At 63.8% G+C, this 17855-nt stretch overlaps 3 protein-coding genes across 7 annotated transcripts; 2 read left to right on the plus strand and 1 right to left on the minus strand.

Annotated features, from left to right (window-relative positions):
• Positions 1-2878: 2878 nt before the first annotated feature.
• Positions 2879-17844, plus strand: SLC49A3 (solute carrier family 49 member 3; the record flags this gene model as incomplete). The annotated part of the gene is made up of 7 exons (XM_049709215.1): positions 2879-3142; positions 5851-6089; positions 6415-6479; positions 6629-6705; positions 8904-9056; positions 17086-17244; positions 17707-17844. Coding segments are annotated over 7 exons (1050 nt in total), but the record flags the coding sequence as incomplete, so codon positions are not given.
• Positions 7281-8910, plus strand: LOC125964253 (uncharacterized). Of its 2 annotated transcripts, none has more exons than XM_049709210.1 (2): positions 7281-7946; positions 8067-8910. In XM_049709210.1, the coding sequence occupies exons 1-2, from the start codon at positions 7416-7418 to the stop codon at positions 8343-8345; spliced, it is 810 nt and encodes a 269-aa protein (XP_049565167.1). In that variant the 5' UTR covers positions 7281-7415; the 3' UTR covers positions 8346-8910. The 2 variants fall into 2 exon arrangements, with proteins under 2 accessions (XP_049565167.1, XP_049565166.1); XM_049709209.1 differs by having other exon boundaries at positions 7288-7809.
• On the minus strand, positions 11196-17755 carry MYL5 (myosin light chain 5). 4 transcript variants are annotated; one of them, XM_049709213.1, is made up of 8 exons: positions 17657-17713; positions 14485-14592; positions 13826-13933; positions 13604-13679; positions 12701-12805; positions 12216-12294; positions 11695-11743; positions 11196-11330 (listed from the first exon to the last, which is right to left on the minus strand). In XM_049709213.1, the coding sequence occupies exons 2-8, from the start codon at positions 14485-14487 to the stop codon at positions 11235-11237; spliced, it is 516 nt and encodes a 171-aa protein (XP_049565170.1). In that variant the 5' UTR covers positions 14488-14592; positions 17657-17713; the 3' UTR covers positions 11196-11234. The 4 variants fall into 4 exon arrangements, with proteins under 4 accessions (XP_049565170.1, XP_049565169.1, XP_049565171.1 ...); XM_049709212.1 differs by lacking the exon at positions 17657-17713 and adding an exon at positions 15317-15951; XM_049709214.1 differs by lacking the exon at positions 14485-14592 and having other exon boundaries at positions 17657-17755.
• Positions 17845-17855: the final 11 nt, after the last annotated feature.

Below are 17855 nucleotides of genomic sequence, written 5' to 3' on the forward strand. Positions count from 1 at the left end.
GGCTGAATGGTTCTGGAAAGTGTGGGTGGATGGGGTCACAGGCTCCCCAGTGCGAAGGGGCAGCAAGTTGGGTCGCGGATACTTGTTGCCAGGACCTTGGGGTGTATGTAAGCCCGTGCTGACCTTCCCCAGCTATGCTGGGGGAAGACAGAGGGGCAGACGTGGGTAGTGGGGAGCCGCCACCCTAAGGGCTTCTCTCGGGGAGAGCTGACTGCACACAGGCCACGGTGGCCAGAGTGCTCCTTTGTTTGAGTAGATAGGCTCATGGTCCGGTGCAGGTTTGTCAAGTGTGTTCAGTGGACAGATTCCCTGCTCGGCCTCCCACACGGATAAGGCTGAAGTCACGTCATTTTGATGCGGTGGAGAATCCAGATGCTGATTTGCTTACTCACCTCCCTGTCAGGTGGTGCTGGGGTGTGTGGCCTTCAGCAGCTGGGGACCGGGGAAGCAGTAAAGGCTTAGACTCTGGGAGGGACGCTGTGCTTCGGGACCAGACGGTCTGGCCGGCTCCGCCTCAGGGGTGCGCTCTGGAGAAGTGGGCCCCCTCCGAGAACCTGCCAGGCTGGCCGGGGCCTGGAGACGCAGGGGCTACGGAGGGGGGCACAAGGCAGAAAGCGCGCCCACCCCACACAGTCCACTCTCAGCCACAACCGCATGCCGGCCCCGCCCTGCCCCAGGGATTCAGGTGTGGACAGACTGATTCCTGCCCCCGAGTAGCTGGTCTTCTCCTGAGGGGAGAAGATAAAAACCAAGTAAACACCAAACAAACGGATGAGGCAGCGCCTCTTGGAAGGTGAGCTTTCTTCTCCAATATCATCCTCAGCAAAGACGTGCTGCCTTTGCTGCAATCTTGGCAAAGAGACGCCCCTCAGCTGCCTAATCACGAGCAGGAGGCAGTTTAAGGAGGACACATCAGCCTGAAAAAGCTTCAGTTAATGGCAGAGTGGGATGCTGATCGGAGCCTATATTTGGTTAAGAAAAAAGGAAAAAAAGAAATTGAAACAGATTTAGTCATAATTGTGTGCGTTGTATGTTATTTTAAACAAGCCTTTAAAGATGATTTTCGGCAGTAAGATGCAAGGTGGGTTTTGTGCGGAGATCACTAAAGGGTATGTACCTCCAAGCTGTGATGGTTCCAGAGATGTGCACATGGGTTCCAGGTGCAGAAGGACACTTGTGTGGGTGCCGGTACAGCTTGAGTCAAAACCTGAACAGTGTAGATGCTTACGGTAAAGATAGTTGTCCAGAATTTAAACAAAACTCTTTCATTAAATGTGAGTAGAAAAAGTCATTGTTTCCAAATGAATGTACTTTCCACATTATGTAAGTTTTAAAAGTTAAGCTTCTTATTTTGAGATAATTATAGGTTCAAATGCAGTTGTAAGAAATAATACCAAGATTCCTTGTACACTTTGCCCAGTTTCCCCCAAAAGTAACATCTTGCAAAACACAGATGTACTCTATCACAGCCATAACACAGTTGCTGATGTAATCCATGATCTTTTTAAGATTTCTCGTTTCACTTGCATTCGCTGTGTGTGTATGTGTGTGTGTACCTGACACGAGTGTATCGCGTGTGCGGGTCCGTGTATCCACGCCACAGTCACGATACAGACACAGGCCCCTTGACCGCTTTTGCCCACTTTCTAATTGGACATGTGTTTTGTTGTTGAGTTTGGAGCGCTCTTTATATACTCCGGATACCAGTCCTTCGTGGGGTCCATGGTTTGCAAATATTTTCTCCCAGTCTACGTCTACAATAACCCTTTGATAAGAATTGTTACACCTACAGGTCACTCTGAGAAGGCTTGACATCTTCACTGTGCTGAGTTCTCTGATCCATGAAAATGGTATCTCTCTCCATTTTTTTTACGTCTTTATTGGTTTCTTTCATTACCGTTGCATAATTTTTAGCATACAAGTCCTGTGTACACTTTGCTGTTTACACCCAAGTATTTAAATTTCTTTGACATGATTGTAAATGGTATGTGTCTTTAATTTTGGTTTCCACACGTTCCAAATTGGTGTATAGAAATGTGACTGATTGTTCTGTGCTGCCTCCGCATAAGAGCCCTCTGGGTGGGGAGGGGAGTCCCACAGCAGAGCTGGAGCATCACAGAGGCGGAGAGCACAAGGCAGCATCACGTCCATTTATGTCAGCCCCACACAGGGGGCTACACAGGTGCCCTCAGGAGGAGTAATACTAGGGGAGCCATGGAGAGGTGTCCAAGGTGGACCTCGGGGGAGGGAGGAAGCTGGACAAGAGACTTCCTGCGCCCACAGGGGAGCTCTTGTGGAAGAGGGACAAGGTGGTACCTCCCTCCTCCCTCCCTTCCAGCGCACAGAAACCTACATCTCCTAGCTCGGCCCCAGCTGTTTTCTCAGCTGTAAACTGCAGATAATAACCAGGCGGGAGAGGCTGCCTGCCCCCGCCCTGAGCGAAGGCCCGTGCTCTGGCACAGACCTTCCCCTGTCGGGGGACAGGTGGCCCCGCCCTCCTTCCTCTGCCGGGACCACCTCTGCCCTACGGGGCTGACTCTAATGACTAGTGCGGATTCGAGGCGCTTTGCAAACTGACCCCAGCCTCCTCTTCCAGGCCGGCCTTCTGCTACTCCTTGTGACTTGTTTGGACCTCAGGCATTGGCGGCGGGGGGCGGGGTGGGGGGGTAAGGATCTTTCCACAACACCTTCCAGGAAGTGTGGCCCCCCCCTCGGGGCGGTGACTTCCCGGCGCCCTGTCCTGCACCCGCCGCGTGGGCGCCTTCACCGCGGGGAGCACACAGAGGCCGCGGCCCTGCTTGGCCCCTGCCAGGGGACCCTGTTCTTGTTTCTGCGGCCGCCTTCTGTCCCGGCCGACGGGGGAAGATCCAGCTTCTGAATCGTCCCTCTTCCGCCTGGCGGGGTGGTGACCCCTGCCCGACCGCGCCTCCGAGGGCGGTCCCAGCCCACGCGCGGCTCCGAAAGCCGGCAGCCAGGGCGCGGCGGCGACGGCGAGGCGGGCGGTGGCCTGGCCCAGGGGCGCCGCGACTCCGCCCGGGGCGTGCTGGCGGGCAACCGGCCCTGCGCGCACCGCCGCGCCTTCCTGCTGCTGATCAGGGAGGCGGGGAGGCAGGCCTGGCGAGGCCGCTGCTCCAACGCCACGGTACGGGGCTCGGGGCGGGGCTGCGAGCCGAGGCCGGGACCCCGCTGAGCCCCGACTGCCGCGCCCAAGGGCTCGCGCTCCTCGCACCCGCCAGCGTCCCGGTGCTCGCCGGCCGCCGGCTCTCCGGAGAATCGGACAGTGAGAACCCGGTTGCGGCCGGTCTGGGACCGACCCTCCACCTCTCGGGACCTGCGGGACGGCGGGAGCGCGGGGGCGGGGCCGCCGGCCACCTCAGGGTGGGACAAGCGCGGAGAAGCCCTTCCCTGGCCGTGGCTGAGCAGGGAGAACGGGGCTTGTGTCTGCCCTCGCGGGGGCTGCGTCTGGGTCCTGCGACCCTCGCTGGTTTGGAAAGGATCCCTCTCCTGCCACAGGAGGGGGTCACCGTCCACAGCCAAGAAGGTCTCCTCCAGCGGTGCCCCCCCCTTCTGCAGAGCAAAACCCCTGGCACAGGCCTTGGCATCTGGCTCTGGCCCTTGCCCTCCCCACCCCCTTACCTGTGCCCTGGATGCCCTCCTTGGGTTTCTGACTCAGTTCCAAGGTCCCTCACAGGAGGCCTTCCTTACCTACCCAACCGTTCTCTTCATAGCTACCCAGCTGGGGTCTGCAGTGACCCGTCACCTGTTCTAGAACTGTCCCCACTGTTGTCTGGGACTGTGTTCATCATCACAGCCCCTGAGACCAGAGAAGCAGGCAGTGAGAACCGGGTCTGCCAGTTCCAGGGACCCAGCTCTCCTTATCTGCTTCTCCCCCAGACTCACCCCTGAGGCCCCAGTCGCTCTGCCCAGCCCATCACACGCTGCCTGCCAGGCTCAGCCGGTGGACCTCTCTCCTCCCTTCCAGCCCTGGACGGGGCCCTGGGCAGGCATCTATCTGCACGCGCTTCCCAAAGCTGACCCCAGTGGCTGCCTTCCCCAGGGACCAGGCTGCAGTGCTGCCCGCACCGGCTCCCTGGGCTCCCCTCTCCTGTGCTGCCGCGTCTGCCTGAAGGAACATCGCTTGGCCTCCCTCAGGATCCCAGGGACTGGTTGGGCAGCCTTGGGTGGCCACAATCACGCAGTGCAGAGCTGCAGGTGGCAGCGGGACCCACAGCTCAGGGAGGCGCCAAGCGGCCGAGGGACAGTCAGAAGCAGAGACCGAGAGGAGGAGAGGTGTCAGGCGAGGCAGGAGGACCCCGCCTCGGAGAGCTTCTCGGGTGGCAGCCCCTCTTGGATGTCATTCCAGACTTCTTGGGGCCTTTTCCCTCCTCTCCTTGCTGGCTGGCCCCATGCTGGGACAGGTGGCCTCTGCAGCCTGGGCCTGGGGTCTGCCGGGACTCCAGAAGCCTCTTTTCTCTGCAGGACTCACCACGTCCCTGTGTCTAGACGCTGTAAAGCCAGAACTGGTTGGGGTGCATTGGTCTGAGAATGCAGAGCAGCGGTCTCCCCCAGCCCCCTGAGCTGCTCTGATGAGTCTGGGTGTGGACAGGCATCGGGCGGCCCTGAGAAGGCCCTTGGACACCGCGGCTGTCCCACTGAACTTCTCTCGTTCACAAGTCATTACGGAACAAACAAGAATCGCACCGGGAATTGTCATGATCTCTGCGTGGTCCCGACAGGGAGCAGGGACCACCAGGTGTGCCCTGGCCAAGTCCGCGTGGCCCCTTGCTTACTCCCTTTGCGGCCAGATGAGCAGGGCCCTCGGGTTCTGAGGGGCAGTGTGAAGGGCCGGTGGGGCTGTGCTTGCAGTGAGGTCTGGGTGAGAGCCAGTGTGTGGGGCGGCCGCCAGCGTTCTCAAAGGACGTGCGGGGGCACCTGGCAGGCTGGGAACAGGTGGAAGGGAAATGCGTGCACTGGGGGCAAACAGTTGTCCCCACGTCGCTGTCTCTGCCCCTCCGGCCACAAGCTCGGGGAGGAAGGAGGATGGGGCGAGGCTGGCGAGGGAGGATGAGCTTGGCTGCTCAGCAGGGCAGGTGTGGCTTTCTCGCCGCTGGATCAGGCCGGGCGGGAAGCAGCTGGGCCTGCGCGGAGCTCTTCCTAAACCTGGGAGATCTGCGCCTGGCTCTGTCCTGAAGAAAGGGAAGGAAAGGCAGTTGTTGCCTAAGCTCGGTGTCGCGTGAGGCCTTGTGGTCAGAGCTCCGTCTGGGTTAGGAAGCCTGGATCTCGGAGCCTCCACTGTGGGGAACCTGGCCCGGGGCGAGCTCCTGCGTTGCTGGGTCCGCCGAGCTGGAGCGCTCACGGGCTTGTTTTGCGACGCCTTCATCTCTGGGCCAAGCCGGGCCTGCCTCCCCCTCCCTCCTGCATAAGCCCTTGTCCACCTGGGTGTCCCCCACAGGCACTGCGTGTCCGCTGAGTGGCCCCCAGTGTGCTCCTCTGCCTGGCCCATCTGGGCAAACTACGCATGCACGTGGCTGGGGGCGGGGGCCCTCTCCTGTGCTCTAGCTCTGGCCGCACCCAGTCTAGGTGCCCCCTCCCGCTCCCGCACGGTGGCCACCTCTCTTCTGCTGACAGCCCTCGGGGCTTCTCCTTGGAGGGTCAGTCCTGGGGCGGACTTGCTGTCCTGCAGGCTCCAGCCAGGTGTGGCCTCTGTCTGCCCCTGGGACCACGCCTGCAGAGAGGCTGCTGGTCTGCGGCCCGGCCGTGCTGGCTGAGCCCCCGCTCCGTGCCTTCCCTCTGGCATGACCGGGAGAAAACCTGGCCCTGACAGGACCACTGGGCCTTTTCCTCCCGCAGACCAGCCAGCCATGCGCAGGACAGCAGGCAGTCGTGGTGTCTGTAGTGCCTCCTGGGCTGGTGCCAGCCTGTGTCTGCAGCTGTGGCCCAGCTTCGCACCCGTGGCCGACACGGTCAGCCAGCACTTCCTCCTCTCCACCGAGCAGATCAGCTGGCTCTCACTGGCCTACCTGGTGGTGTCCATCCCATTCGGCGTGGTGGCCATCTGGGTTCTGGACTCTGCTGGGCTCCGCTGGGTGGTGAGTCGGACCCCACACCGGGGCCCGCTCTGGGATGGGCGGGGTCCCCGAGTGTGGGCTCGAGAGCCGTCGCCTCCTCCCTAGATCCGGGTCCCCAGCCATTGCATGGTGGGTGGAGGTTGCGGTGCTGGAGGGGGGAGTCTGGGCTGGTGGGCAGCTCTTCTGACCCCAGCCCTGCAGACCGTCCTGTGTGCGCGGCTGAACTTTGCGGGGAGAGGGATCCGCTCCCAGCCCTGCATGATCACTAGCCGCCAGAACCCATTTGCTCTCCTCACGGGTGGGCAGAGCCTCTGTGCCCTCGCCCAGACCCTGGTCATCTCTCCAGCCAAGCGGGCCGCCTGTGGTTTCCCGAGCACCAGAGAGCCACAGCCAACATGATCGGCACTGTGTGTGAGTCCCGGGGGTGAGGCCGACGTCCCCGCTGGCTTAGCGCGTGGCCCGGCACCTCTGCGCTCCCCGCTCCTGGAGGATGGGGACTCCTCCTGGGGGCTGGGGACCAGCCTGCCACTCTGAGCTGACACATGTCCCCATCCATTCAGCAACCCCCCTGGGCATCCTGGTGGCCAGCCCGCTGTCTCCCACCCTGGTGAAGAAGGAGGAGGACATCCCCTTGATGGTGAGGGAGCTCAGGAGTGTGCGCATGTGAGTGTGTGTGTGCATGCATGCACATGTGTTTGTGTGCATGTGTGTGTACCCGTGTGTATGGTGTAGAGTGTGTCGGTGTGCATGAATGGCTACGTGTTTGCATGTGTGTGTACGTTTATGGGCTGAGTGTGCTAGTGCGTGTGTGCACATGAGTGCCGTAGTGGCGGGCTCGTGCGTCCACACCTGTCTGTGTGAGTGTGCACTTGCCACCTTCTGCGGTCACACATGGGTTGCACTCCATGCATGTGGGGTTTCCTCATGTGCAAGTATGCAAGTACTGGACACCTTCCCAGCATCAGGCACAGCTCCAGGGACCGGGATGTTCGGCGGTTTCCTTGGTGGGGAGACAGCTCCGGAGAGGCGAGAGGCCGGCTGGCACAGAAGGAAGCGTTTGTGGGGGGCGAGGGAGGGAGATGAGGGGGGCGATGGAGGGAGATGTGGGGGGCGAGGGAGGGAGATGAGGGGGGCGAGGGAGGGAGATGAGGGGGGCGAGGGAGGGAGATGAGGGACCAGCAGGCTCTGAGGTGGACGTAAGGCTGACGGGTGGGGCCTGCAGCCAGAGGCCAGTGTGTCCGCTGAGCAAGGGGAGGGTGGCGGGAAGGGTCAGCCCAGGTGGCAAAACACTGGCGTGATGGACACCTCGGGGGCGTCTGAGGGGAGAGTGACTCCATTTGGTCCAGAATGACTCGGAGAGCCAAGGGTGTGCCGAGTGTCCAGGGAGAGAGCCAGGGCTTTGATCGGGTGGGGCAGTGGGGCAGGCTCAGGGCTGGGGGTTTGGAGGTGTGCCGAGGTGAGAGGGGCTTCCAGCTGGGCGAGTGTTGGGGTCATTCACAGAGGTGGGAGGGGGTTCCAGGTGGCCGCTGGGTGGAGCTCCCGGAGAGGGCTGAGCTGAGGCTGTCGGTGTTGCAGTCATCTTTGGGTGGTATTTTGAAAGCTGGGTTTCCAAATGCAGCAAAGCAGAGCAGCCCCAGCACAGCCCTGGGGCTTGCCGACGTCCACCTGGGGATGACCTGTGGGGGTAGCCGGCAAGGAGCCTGGAGCAGCGGGCGTGAGGCAGCCACACGCGTGTGCATTCGTGCGTACCCTCCCGGCAGCTGGGCGTCTACATCACCCCTGCTGGCCCCGCTTGCGTCTGGGAGAGCACGCCCCCCGCCCCGCCCTCCGCGGGGGCTGTCCATCCACCGCACAGAAGTTCCTAGCGGGGCTGGAGTGGTCAGTGCCGCGCGTGTGCTGTGGGATCCCAGGGCGGGGGAGGGGAAGGGGGCGGGGCTGCCCCGGGAGCCTCTGGCTGTGCTGCTGGAGCTCCTGGGCTGAGCAGCCCCTCCCCTTTAGCTCGCAGGGAACAGGCCTACATCATCCTGGCCCCTAGCCGCGTGCTTTGGGGGCAGCATCGGCATCTGCTCCAGCTTCTCGTCCCTCCTGGAGCAGATCCTCTGCGTGAACGGACACTCCAGCACGGGTGCCGGCCCTGCCCTGGGGGCCCCGCGGCAGGACGGAGCTTTGGGGGCCTGTCACCCCACAGGCTCTCTTCTGCCGCTGCTCTCCCGCTGGTGGCTGTGGAATGGCCCACGACCTCCCCAGGCGCTGGGTTTCCACACTTGGACGGGGTGATGTGGGCGCTACTGAGATGCTGTGTGAAAATTTGTGTCTGCAGACAGCGGGGTGGTGGCCGTGGGGAGGGGGTGCTGGCAGAGCCCAAGTGTGTTCCACTGGGATTTCGTGTGGCGCTTTCCGCCATGCCCCAGCCACCCCAGCCCTGGGGGACCCGCTGATATTGGAGATGCAGAGGAGGGGGCCTTGCTCTGCTCATAGCACCTCTGGCCGCGCCCTCCACTGTCTGCATCAGCCCTGGGTGTGGGGTTCGGGCCTCTCGTGTTCCCAGCTTTTCAGGGGTGGCCGGCACTGAGGGGTGTCTGCAGTAGGCAGGCCCTTTCTCTAGCAATTGTTGAGCTCCTGGCTGGGGGTAGCGCAGGGAAATGGCGCCTCCGGGGAGGACACCTCTTCCCCCAGCCAGCGGTGCAGCCATGCCTTCCGTGCCATCCTGCCTGGGCCTCAGGCTCCGTTCAGTGACCCTGCCGTGGGCTCCCCGGTGACGGCGTACATCCTAAGGGTGAGGGCCTCCTCCTGGCCCCAGGTGACAGGGTGCCCCCGCCTCCTCTCCTCCTCCAGGAATTTGCAGGCCTCTGCGGGGCTCTCTTCATTGTGTTTGGGGTCTTGGGGGCGCGGCCTCTTGGCCTGTACGTGGACCGGATCAAGCATTTCACTGGAGCTGTCAGGATCGGCCTCTGCCTGACATCTCTGGTCTGCATGGCCTTTGCCCTGGTGAGAGTCCTCTGAGCCGAGACCACCTTGCACGAGTCAAAGTGTGGTGCCCCGGGGTGGGGGAGTTGGCAGGTCGGCCGTAACGGACATCCAGACCCACTCTGACCCTGGGCACTGCCCCGCCCCTCAGGTGGAGGGCCTGGCAGGGTCTGGGCGTCTAGGGCTGTGGCACGTCTGACTCCTGCCGCATCCGTCTGTGCGGCTCGCTGCCCCCAGGGGTCCCAGCTGGCCGCCACCTGCTTGCCGCTTGGGCTCTTTGCTTCTCAGCGGTGCCTGTCACCGTGCAGCTGGCTGTCGAGCACTCCTTCCTTGTGGGTGAGGGTGGGCCACGGGCCTGGTCCTCGTGCTGGGGTGAGTGCCCATCCCCCAACACTTCCCTGGGGACCCAGAGAGCCTCCCCTCACCCCACCCCAGGCCACACAGCAGGTGACCTGAGCGCCTGCCGTGTGCTGGCCTGGGCTGGCCGCAGGGCCCACGGTGACCAGAGCAGCGCCCTGCCCTCGGGATGACTACGGGTGCCGGGGCAGTGCCCCGGGCAGGGCTGTGGGCCTCGTGGCTGTGCAGGCAGCCCGAGGGTGTGCTCAGCATGGCGCTGCTGGCCTCCTTGACCGTGCGCCGCCTGCCGGGACGGCCAGGACCCGCTGGCCTGAAGGGTGAGGGCCGCAGCCTGTGGGGCCCCGAGGGCGCAGACCAGCAGGTCGGCCCCCACCTAGCCCTGGAAATCTCCCCTCCGTGCGCCTCTTGGCGACTTCCGCTGCCCTTGGTGGGTGGGTGCAGGGCACCCACGGCCGGGGTTGGGGGGGTCGGGTGGGGTCAGAGGGCAACAGGCCGAACCTCAGGCTCAGCCTGGTGGGAGCAGCCCTGAGGCCCTTACGAGAGCTCAACCTCTAACCCCTATGTGACTGGTTTTGAAATGAGATAAAAGAGAGACAGGGAGAGTCAGACAGTGAGAATGACAAAGACGGAGACAGAGAGTGTGAGAGACAGGAGTGGGGTCGCCACCAGAGAGATGGTTGCATGCCCTCGTCCCCAGACCCGGTGCGGTGACCTCGGGGCTCATGACTGTGAACCCACCTTTGGGGCCCCTTGGGGCTGGGACAGGATCTGTCCCCGGGGTCACTCTGAGGTCATGGTTAGTGGGGTTCGGGGTCCCCTGCACCCGGGGGGGGCACTCTGGCACTTGGGGAGCCTCGGCAGAGCTGGGCCACGGCCCCCCGGAGTCCACGTTGCTGGTGGCCGGCCTGTGCGTCCTTTTCAGCTGCTTTGGGGTGCTCTTCCTGCACACCCCATACCGGTGCCTGCAGGCCGAGGCCGACGCAGCCCCTCTGTCCAGGAAGAGGTGCGCCCGGCAAGCTCGGCGGCCACCCCCGAGGCCCCGCCGCGGCCCCCCCACCCCCACGGGCCCCAGCAGCCCCTCCTGGAGCCGGTGATCCTGGCTCCGCCTCCCTCCCCCTGGGAGTCCTCTGAGACGTCATGGGGCCCCTGCAGCGGTCCAGAGGCCGGGGAGCAGCTGGTGTGATGAGAAGCGGGCCTGGGGCCGTGAAGGGGCAGCCAGGAGAGGCAGGCCCTGGTCCCCTCGGCTACACCAGTCACGCCTGAGGCCTGGACGGTACCAGTATCCGGGGGGCCCGGGGTCCTCGAACACAGGCAGGCCGGCCCAGGGGACTCCCTGTGGCTGTAGCAAGGAGAGCTGCCGCTGTGGAGGCAAGAGGCCGCTGACCAGGCGGGGCGCTCCAGCGGCCAGGCCAGACCCAGGGTGGCTGGGGCAGGGGCTGCGTATGGGCAGGCCGGCCTGGCCCGGGGGCACGGCTGAGGGGCGCTGAGTGGGCTGGGGATCCTGAGGGCCCCAGCATGGCTGAGTCTGGAGTGGACAGGTGTGGGGAAGGCCTTCCTTGAAGGAGCCCATCCCAGAGCCATGCTCAACCTCTGCTGAGCCCTGAATGAGCAGCCCCCCAGCCCGGCGCTAGCACAGGTGGGGAGAGCAGGTGGGGCCCGGCTGGGCCGGAAGCAGAGGGTGGGCCCCACGCAGATGTTCCCACCCCCTGAAGACCCTTCTGCCCCCACGGACACTCCCACCCCCAGGGGGGCAACTTCTCCCCCCGAAAGAGACACTTGCAGGCCGGTTTGTGGGTTCGCGTTTATTGAACTGGCTGCGGCCCAGTGGGGGAGGGGTGGCCCTCACTCCGCCTCCCCGTGGGTGAGCACGTAGTTCAGTGCCTTGTAGTCCAAGTTGCCTGCAGTGTCGATGGTGGAGAACTGGAACATCTGGTCAACCTGCGAGTTTGGTGGGGGTCGTGAGGCCCAGGCAGGGGTGGGAGGGAGTGGGAGGGTCCCCGAGGCCGCAGCCAGCAGGTGAATTAATCACAGGAACTGGACTCCAGGCTCTGTCTTGTTTCTGTGCTTGGGGGGAAGGAAATGGGGGGAGACCCTGCAGAGCAAGGGTTGGGGCCGGGGCGGGTGTCTCCCTTCCTGGACACCGGACATCCCACCCTCCCCAAGGCTGCAGCCTCTGGGGGCTGAGGCACATCCCCCTCCTGAGCCCCCAGAGCCCCGAGAGCCATGCTTGGGCTTCACAGAGGGCCTTGGGGGTGGGGTGGGGGTGGGGGGCTTGGAGGGGGGGTGGGGTGAGGGGACAGACCTCCTCAGCCGTCATCTTGTCGGCCTGGGACACGAGCAGCCGCCGGATGCTGAGGACAGGAGGGAGGGGCCAGATTAGGCTGCTCCGGAGCAGGCATGGCCCTGACTGGAGGGGTGGCCCCGGGGGAGCCCCGTGACAGGTCCACATGGGGGGGCAGGGCTGCTCCGAGGTGGGTGTGCCCCCCCTTCAATCCCACCCGCTCACAGGGCAGGTGCCTCTTGGGAGCCTGGCTCCGGGTGAGTCCTGGGCACTGGGGTGGGGTGGGGGGGTGCCCACAGGGAGCCTTCCCTGACCCCCACGCCCCTGGGGGCCAGTGCCTGGCGCACTGAATAGGTCCGTTCACGGTGCCTGGCTGAAGTAGCCCCCAGAGGGGCTAAAGACCCAGCGATGGTCTGAATGGCAGTGACCACTGGCCCCGTGTGGGTAGGGCTGATCCGGCCCTCGGGTACCCTGAAAGCGGGGTGGGGCGGTTGGCACCCCTCCTATCCTGGTGGCGCCCGGGCGCCTGCGGCCACACTCACTAGTCCTTGTTGATGCTGCCTTTGCCGTCGGGGTCCAGCATCTTGAATGCGTTGAGGATGGTCTCCTCGGCATCCGTGCCTGCCCACAGGAGGCCTTGAGTCCTGGGCAACTTGGGGTCCACGCCCTCGCCCACTCAGTGCCCTGAATGGCCTTCCCACTCTGAGCACCTGGGAGACCCTCAGCTCCCACCCCAGCGGTACTGTTCTCGGGGTCCCTTGGGTCCCGCTAGGCCCAGAGCTGGGCAAGTTCTCAATGAGGGACAGAGGCCCCCATCAGTGGGCGAAGCGTTGGGTCTGGGCTGTCAGCTCACCCACCCTGGGGGGCTGACAGGCCCCACAGATGTGGGTCCCGGAATGCCAGGTCCTGGGGCTTTTCAAGGGATCTGCAGATTTGGGTTTCTATGTGAGACGTGTGGCTCTCTAAGCGCTTGGGACCACGTAAGCGCACACGCTGCGCTGGCAGACCTGCGGGCTGGCCCACTCACCGCTCAGCTTCTCCCCAAACATGTTCAGGAACATGGTGAAGTTGATGGGCCCCGAGGCCTCCCTGAGCATGGCGTCCAGCTCCTCATCCTTGACGTTGGTTTTGCCTGTTGCAGACGTCAGGGGTGGGGTGGGGGGGGGGTCACAGGGCAGGAGTGTCGCCTGCCCTGGCTGCCTTGTGGTCCGAATAGGTGCCCCACGGGGCCACCCCCCTCCATCATTCTCCAGGCAACCCCAGAACAAAGATGGGACGACCGGAGAGAGGGAGGTGAGCCAGTGCAGGCACCCTTGGCCCAGGCGTGGTGGATGGATACAGGTTCTGAGGGTCAGCAGAGCCCAAAACCCCAGCCCTGGGAGGTGGACTGAGTGGGGGAGAGAAGCCGGAAGGCCTGTGATCTGTTACCTGGGTGTGAGGGGGCACCCCCCAGGTAGAAACCAGCCTGCCCCCCCAGCTCCAAGGGCAGGGCCGCCTCAGGCTGAGGACAGCCGTCCCCAGGTGGGGAGGGAGGCAGGGCCGCGGGCTGGGCCGTGCCGCCTGCGAAGGACGAGCCTCTGGTGGGTCTCTGTGTCCTCTCCCAGCTGCACTCCTGGGCCTCCTGACCGTGCCGGGGGTGGGAGTGCCAGCCTGCCCCGCGCAGGGGCAGCAGCGCCTTCCTCGAGCTCTTTACCATCTTCCGCTCTGGGATGCCCATGCTTGGGTTGTGCCACCCACCCCGTGATGCCCTCTGCCCGCCCTGGTCAAACTAGAGGGGAATTTCTCCCCAGGAGAGGCCCCCTCCTCCCCAGAGCCCACGGGAAGTCAGGTCAGGCTTTAAGGCCCAGGAGCGGAACGAGGCTCTGGGACTGGAGCCGGAGGGCGGGGGAGTCGGGGTGCTGTGCTGGAGTTCTGCCCCCGGGGCACATACCCAGGGAGGCGTAGGTGTCCTTCAGGTCCTCCTTGTCAATGAAGCCGTCTCGGTTCTGGTCCATGAGTGTGAACGCCTGGAACCGAGGCCAGGTTCACTGGGCTGCACCCCCTTTCCTGGCTCTGGATCGAGGGTCTTGTCACCTGCATTACACTTCCCAGGGGACCCCTCAGGTATGAGCTTCTGGGTGGAGGGGTTCCCGGTACAAGAGCAGGGCCTCACCTCCTTGAACTCCTGGATTTGGGTCTGCTCAAAGTTGGAGAAGACATTCGATGACGCCCTCTGGGCCCGCAGGGCCCCCCCCTCCTTCTTCTTGGCCTTCCTGCTGGCCTGAGATGAGAACACCAAGGCTCAGGGTCCCCCAGCCTGACCGAGGGTCTCCTTGGGGGCAGCCAGGCATTTGGGGAGACTCAATGCAGAGGACGGGTGCACCGTGGCATTTGGGGCTCCAGGGGGCCCCAAGCCCGTGTCCCTGGGCTGGGGCAGCTGCAGGTGCTTGGCATGGTCAGAGGGACCCGTGCGGGGTTCACCCTGAACTATGCCCTGCTCAGTCTGCAGTCCAGCCAGGAGGAACAGGGAGCAAGTGAACCGTGCCGGCGGCCAGAAGGTGGAAGGGCTTGTTCTGGGGACCCCACTAGGGTGAAGGCCAGGACCCCCACCTTCCAGCCCCAGGCTGTCACCAGGGCTTTCACAAGGCACAGATCTCCCCCAAACCCCAGCACACACAGACCCTCACACATGTGCACAAACTCAACTTGTGTGCACACGTAATCAGGCAAAACACACTCATGCATGTGACACGTGCACACACACCCATCCACAGGGTCCCACACGCACATCAGGTACAGACACACTCGTGTGTGTACACGCAGCACACTCACCATGCCTGGGTCTGCCTGATGCGATGGTCTGTGCCCTCCCTGCTGAGGTCGTCCGTCTTAAGCTCTTACCCAGTCCCCCAGGACAGCTCAGACTCCGGCTGCCACTCCCTACAAGGACAGGCTCAGGGCTACCCGGGGGACTGGACAACTGCAGAGTGAGCTTTGGCAGCCAGCAGTGGGTCAGACGCCCCCATCCTGCTGGCCCAATAGGCCCCCGGCCTTCAGGCACCTCCCCACCTGCCCCCTACCCTGCAGTCTGTGTTCTGTGCATCTCTGGGGTGACCTGCACATGGGTCAAGGGCCTGGGGACTGCGGGAACCAGAGGAAGGGGCACCTTTCCCAGACTTGCACACAGTTACTGTGAATGACCCTGGTGGCCAGTCAGCAAGCGTTCCCCGAGTATGTCTGTCTGCCCTTGCCTCCCCGCCTTGGTGGCAGAGACGTCCCAGGCCCTGACCCCAGCCCTGGGGCCAGCCCTCTTGTCCCCACGGCAGGGAGCTCCTTGCCTGGACCTCAGAGGGGGATGACATTTCTGGGATGGAGGATGGCCCATGTGGGCTGGGCTGGGCCCAGCACTCAGCCAGATCTTCCTGCTACAGCATGGCCCCAGGGGCAGAGTCTGGGGAGGGGACCTGGCCCAGGTGCCTGTTGGTGGTACCAGATGTTGGGGGCCACCACAAAGTCAGGGAGAAGATGCCCTGGTCCTCGATGGTGGGGAAGTGCAGAGTTAGTGGCGGGAAGGGGTGGGGGTGGTGGGTCTGCAGGCCGAACAGGAGGAGGAGGCCAGTGGGCGGATGAAGTGGGCAGATGGGATTCCACGGTGGTTTCATACCTGGAGAACAAGTTTTCTGAGCCTCCGGGGCCAGGTCTGGGTGGGGTTGGGATGAGCTGCAGTCACTGGGTGGGGGTCCTCAGGGGCACATCTCCGAGCCACACAGCACCTGCTGCGGCTGGAAGGCGAGGGGCACACACCCTCCGCCACGTGGTGCTGCTGAGGTGCTGCCATCCGCGATCCCAGGGCCAGCTCACCATTTGAGGAACCTGGCTGGGGATGCGTGACCCGCCTGGAGGGACCTGGGGGCTCCTGGGGGCTCTGTCTGGAGGACCCCTGGAGGGCTAACGTGTGACCGATGTGGGACACCTGGGCCTGGGCTGCGCGGTGACCCCATCACTCCCAGCCAGGCGGGTCTGGGTGCGACGCCGGGACGGACCTTGGCCGGGCTGCGGGAGTGGGGAACAGCACACCGAGAGAGGGGTAGGCCCGTGGGGTCTGTGCTCAGGAGGCCCAGGCTTGGGGAGGGCCGGAGGAGGCTAGCTGAGCCCCTGGGGAGGTGTCCTGTGGCCGGCCTGTCTGAGCACAGCTGTAAAGATAGCCGCAGAGCCTGGCTCCTGGGAGAATATCGGGACTCAGCACGGACAGCTGCCCTGACAGGTGCAGGGGTGTCAGCAGGCGGCCCCTGCGTCCTGAGCCAGGTTAGATGCCCCCGCCCCGACCCCACCCCGCAGTCCCCAGGAAGGACTCTGGGCCAATGTGGGTCTCCCCGGCTTCAGGGGTCTTCCCTGGGCGGTTTCCGTAAGCGTGTGTTCCTGGGCCTGTGCGTGCCCTCCGCTGGCCGCCACTCCCCCCGGCACCGTGGAAGCTACTGGTATGTGGTCCCCCCACCAGCACTCTGGCCCCACCTTCAGCCCCAGAGAAATTTATTTTTGATTCTGGAAAAAGGAGTTGCTGAGGAATCTGGTTTATTTTAAAATCCAGGGAAGGGAAAACACATTTGCCACCTGAGGTCATCTGCCCGGCTGCTCCAGGGCAAGATGCAGGTGGAGGGGTGGTGCTCAGCATTGACACAGCATGTGGGCGGTGGAGGAGGGTTACTTTGTGCCTTGTGGAGTCAATGTGTGCCTACAGCTTCCTTGGGAAGGAATGAGTGGGGAGGGGGCGGGTCAAGAGGCCCTCCCCCCACCCCAGGCCCCGCAGAGGCCACAGAGGACGGGTGTCAGGCAGCAGTCCTCAGAGGGTTCAGAAAAGAGCCCAGCTGCCCTGTAGGATCCGCCTTGGCGTTCCCACTCCCAGCCCAGGAAACAGCACAGGTGATTTACTAGCTTCCCAGTGGAAGGCCCAGAGCCAGGACTCCCCAGCAACTGGAGACGGAGCAGGGTCTGCTCAGGCCCCGGTGGCTGCCGAGGGGCTTCCCCTTGGGGCAGATTTACCGAGCACATTCTGTGTGCCCTGGAATTTTTGTCCCTGCATTCTGTTCTCTTTAGAATCGGAAGTGATCTCCCCTAGCAGTGGAGCAGGGATGCTTGTGAGCCCCGAGCCCTGGTTCTCCGGGAGTTTATGCCTGGAGCAGCACAGGGCCCAAGGCATGGGTGGTCCTACCACCAGACCCCCAAGCCCCGTTGCCATGGGAACTGTGTGTCAGCACAGCAGGCTCAGTTGGGAGGCTGTCCGGCCACCACTGCCCATCTCTGGGCAGCCTCTTTGCACACCTGGTCTTGGTCAGCTGTGTCTTCGCTGGGGCTGACCACAGATCTGGGGGAGACAGTCTTCTCCTCTGAGGGGGCCAGAGTACCCCACCAGTGCAACCCCTGCCTCCCCAACAGAGGGCAGCAGAAGTGAGGGAGGACCTGTCTGATGTGAACCTTGAAGCTTGGGGCTCCATGATCCTGAGGGCTGGAGTCGGGGAGACCCAGGGAGCAGGTTCTGCTAGGGTGGCCTTCTCAGGAAGACGTGAGCCCCCTTCTGCTGGAGAGGCTCCTAGGGTGAGGAAACTCTAGCTCTGCCGGGGGGCTGGGTCTGGGACCCGGGGTGGGGGTGGCAGGAGGGGGCACCCCAGGCAGTGCGGTCCTGGGAAGCGACTCGGAGGCCACATGGTCGGCCTGGCCTGTCTGTGAGCCCAGAGGGGCCGGCCATGGCCACCCCTCTCTGCTGGGAGCCAGCCTGCACTCAGGTTACATTTTGTACCCGGACCCCGGATTCCCTGCCCAGAGCCTCGAGCCCCTTCCTGGGCTGGCCTCTGGGCTGGCCTGGGGCAGCTGCGGGCCTGGACTAGCCTCGGCGTGGCTGGGGCCGCACTGCAGCAGTGGGCGGGGCGGGACAGCCCAGGGAAGGAGGATAGCGAGAACTCTATTTCGCACTTTGTAATGTGGACTTATACTTTTCAAATATTTGTACCTGTGCTGTGCGGGCCTCGATGTGTGCTCAACCTGGTCCGAAAACGTCAGTGCCTGGAGGGGTCGCACCCGCTCTGGGGAACCAGCACGTGCCGCCTGGGCCACTGCGCATGCGGAGCCAGTCGCGAGCCGCGCGCCTGGTGACGTCACCCCTCCGCGAACGGGTGCGCGCGCCGTTCTCCCTCCGGCCGCCAGGGGGA

This window comes from Orcinus orca, chromosome 4 (assembly GCF_937001465.1).
Source record: "Orcinus orca chromosome 4, mOrcOrc1.1, whole genome shotgun sequence".
Taxonomy (NCBI): Eukaryota; Metazoa; Chordata; class Mammalia; order Artiodactyla; family Delphinidae; genus Orcinus; species Orcinus orca.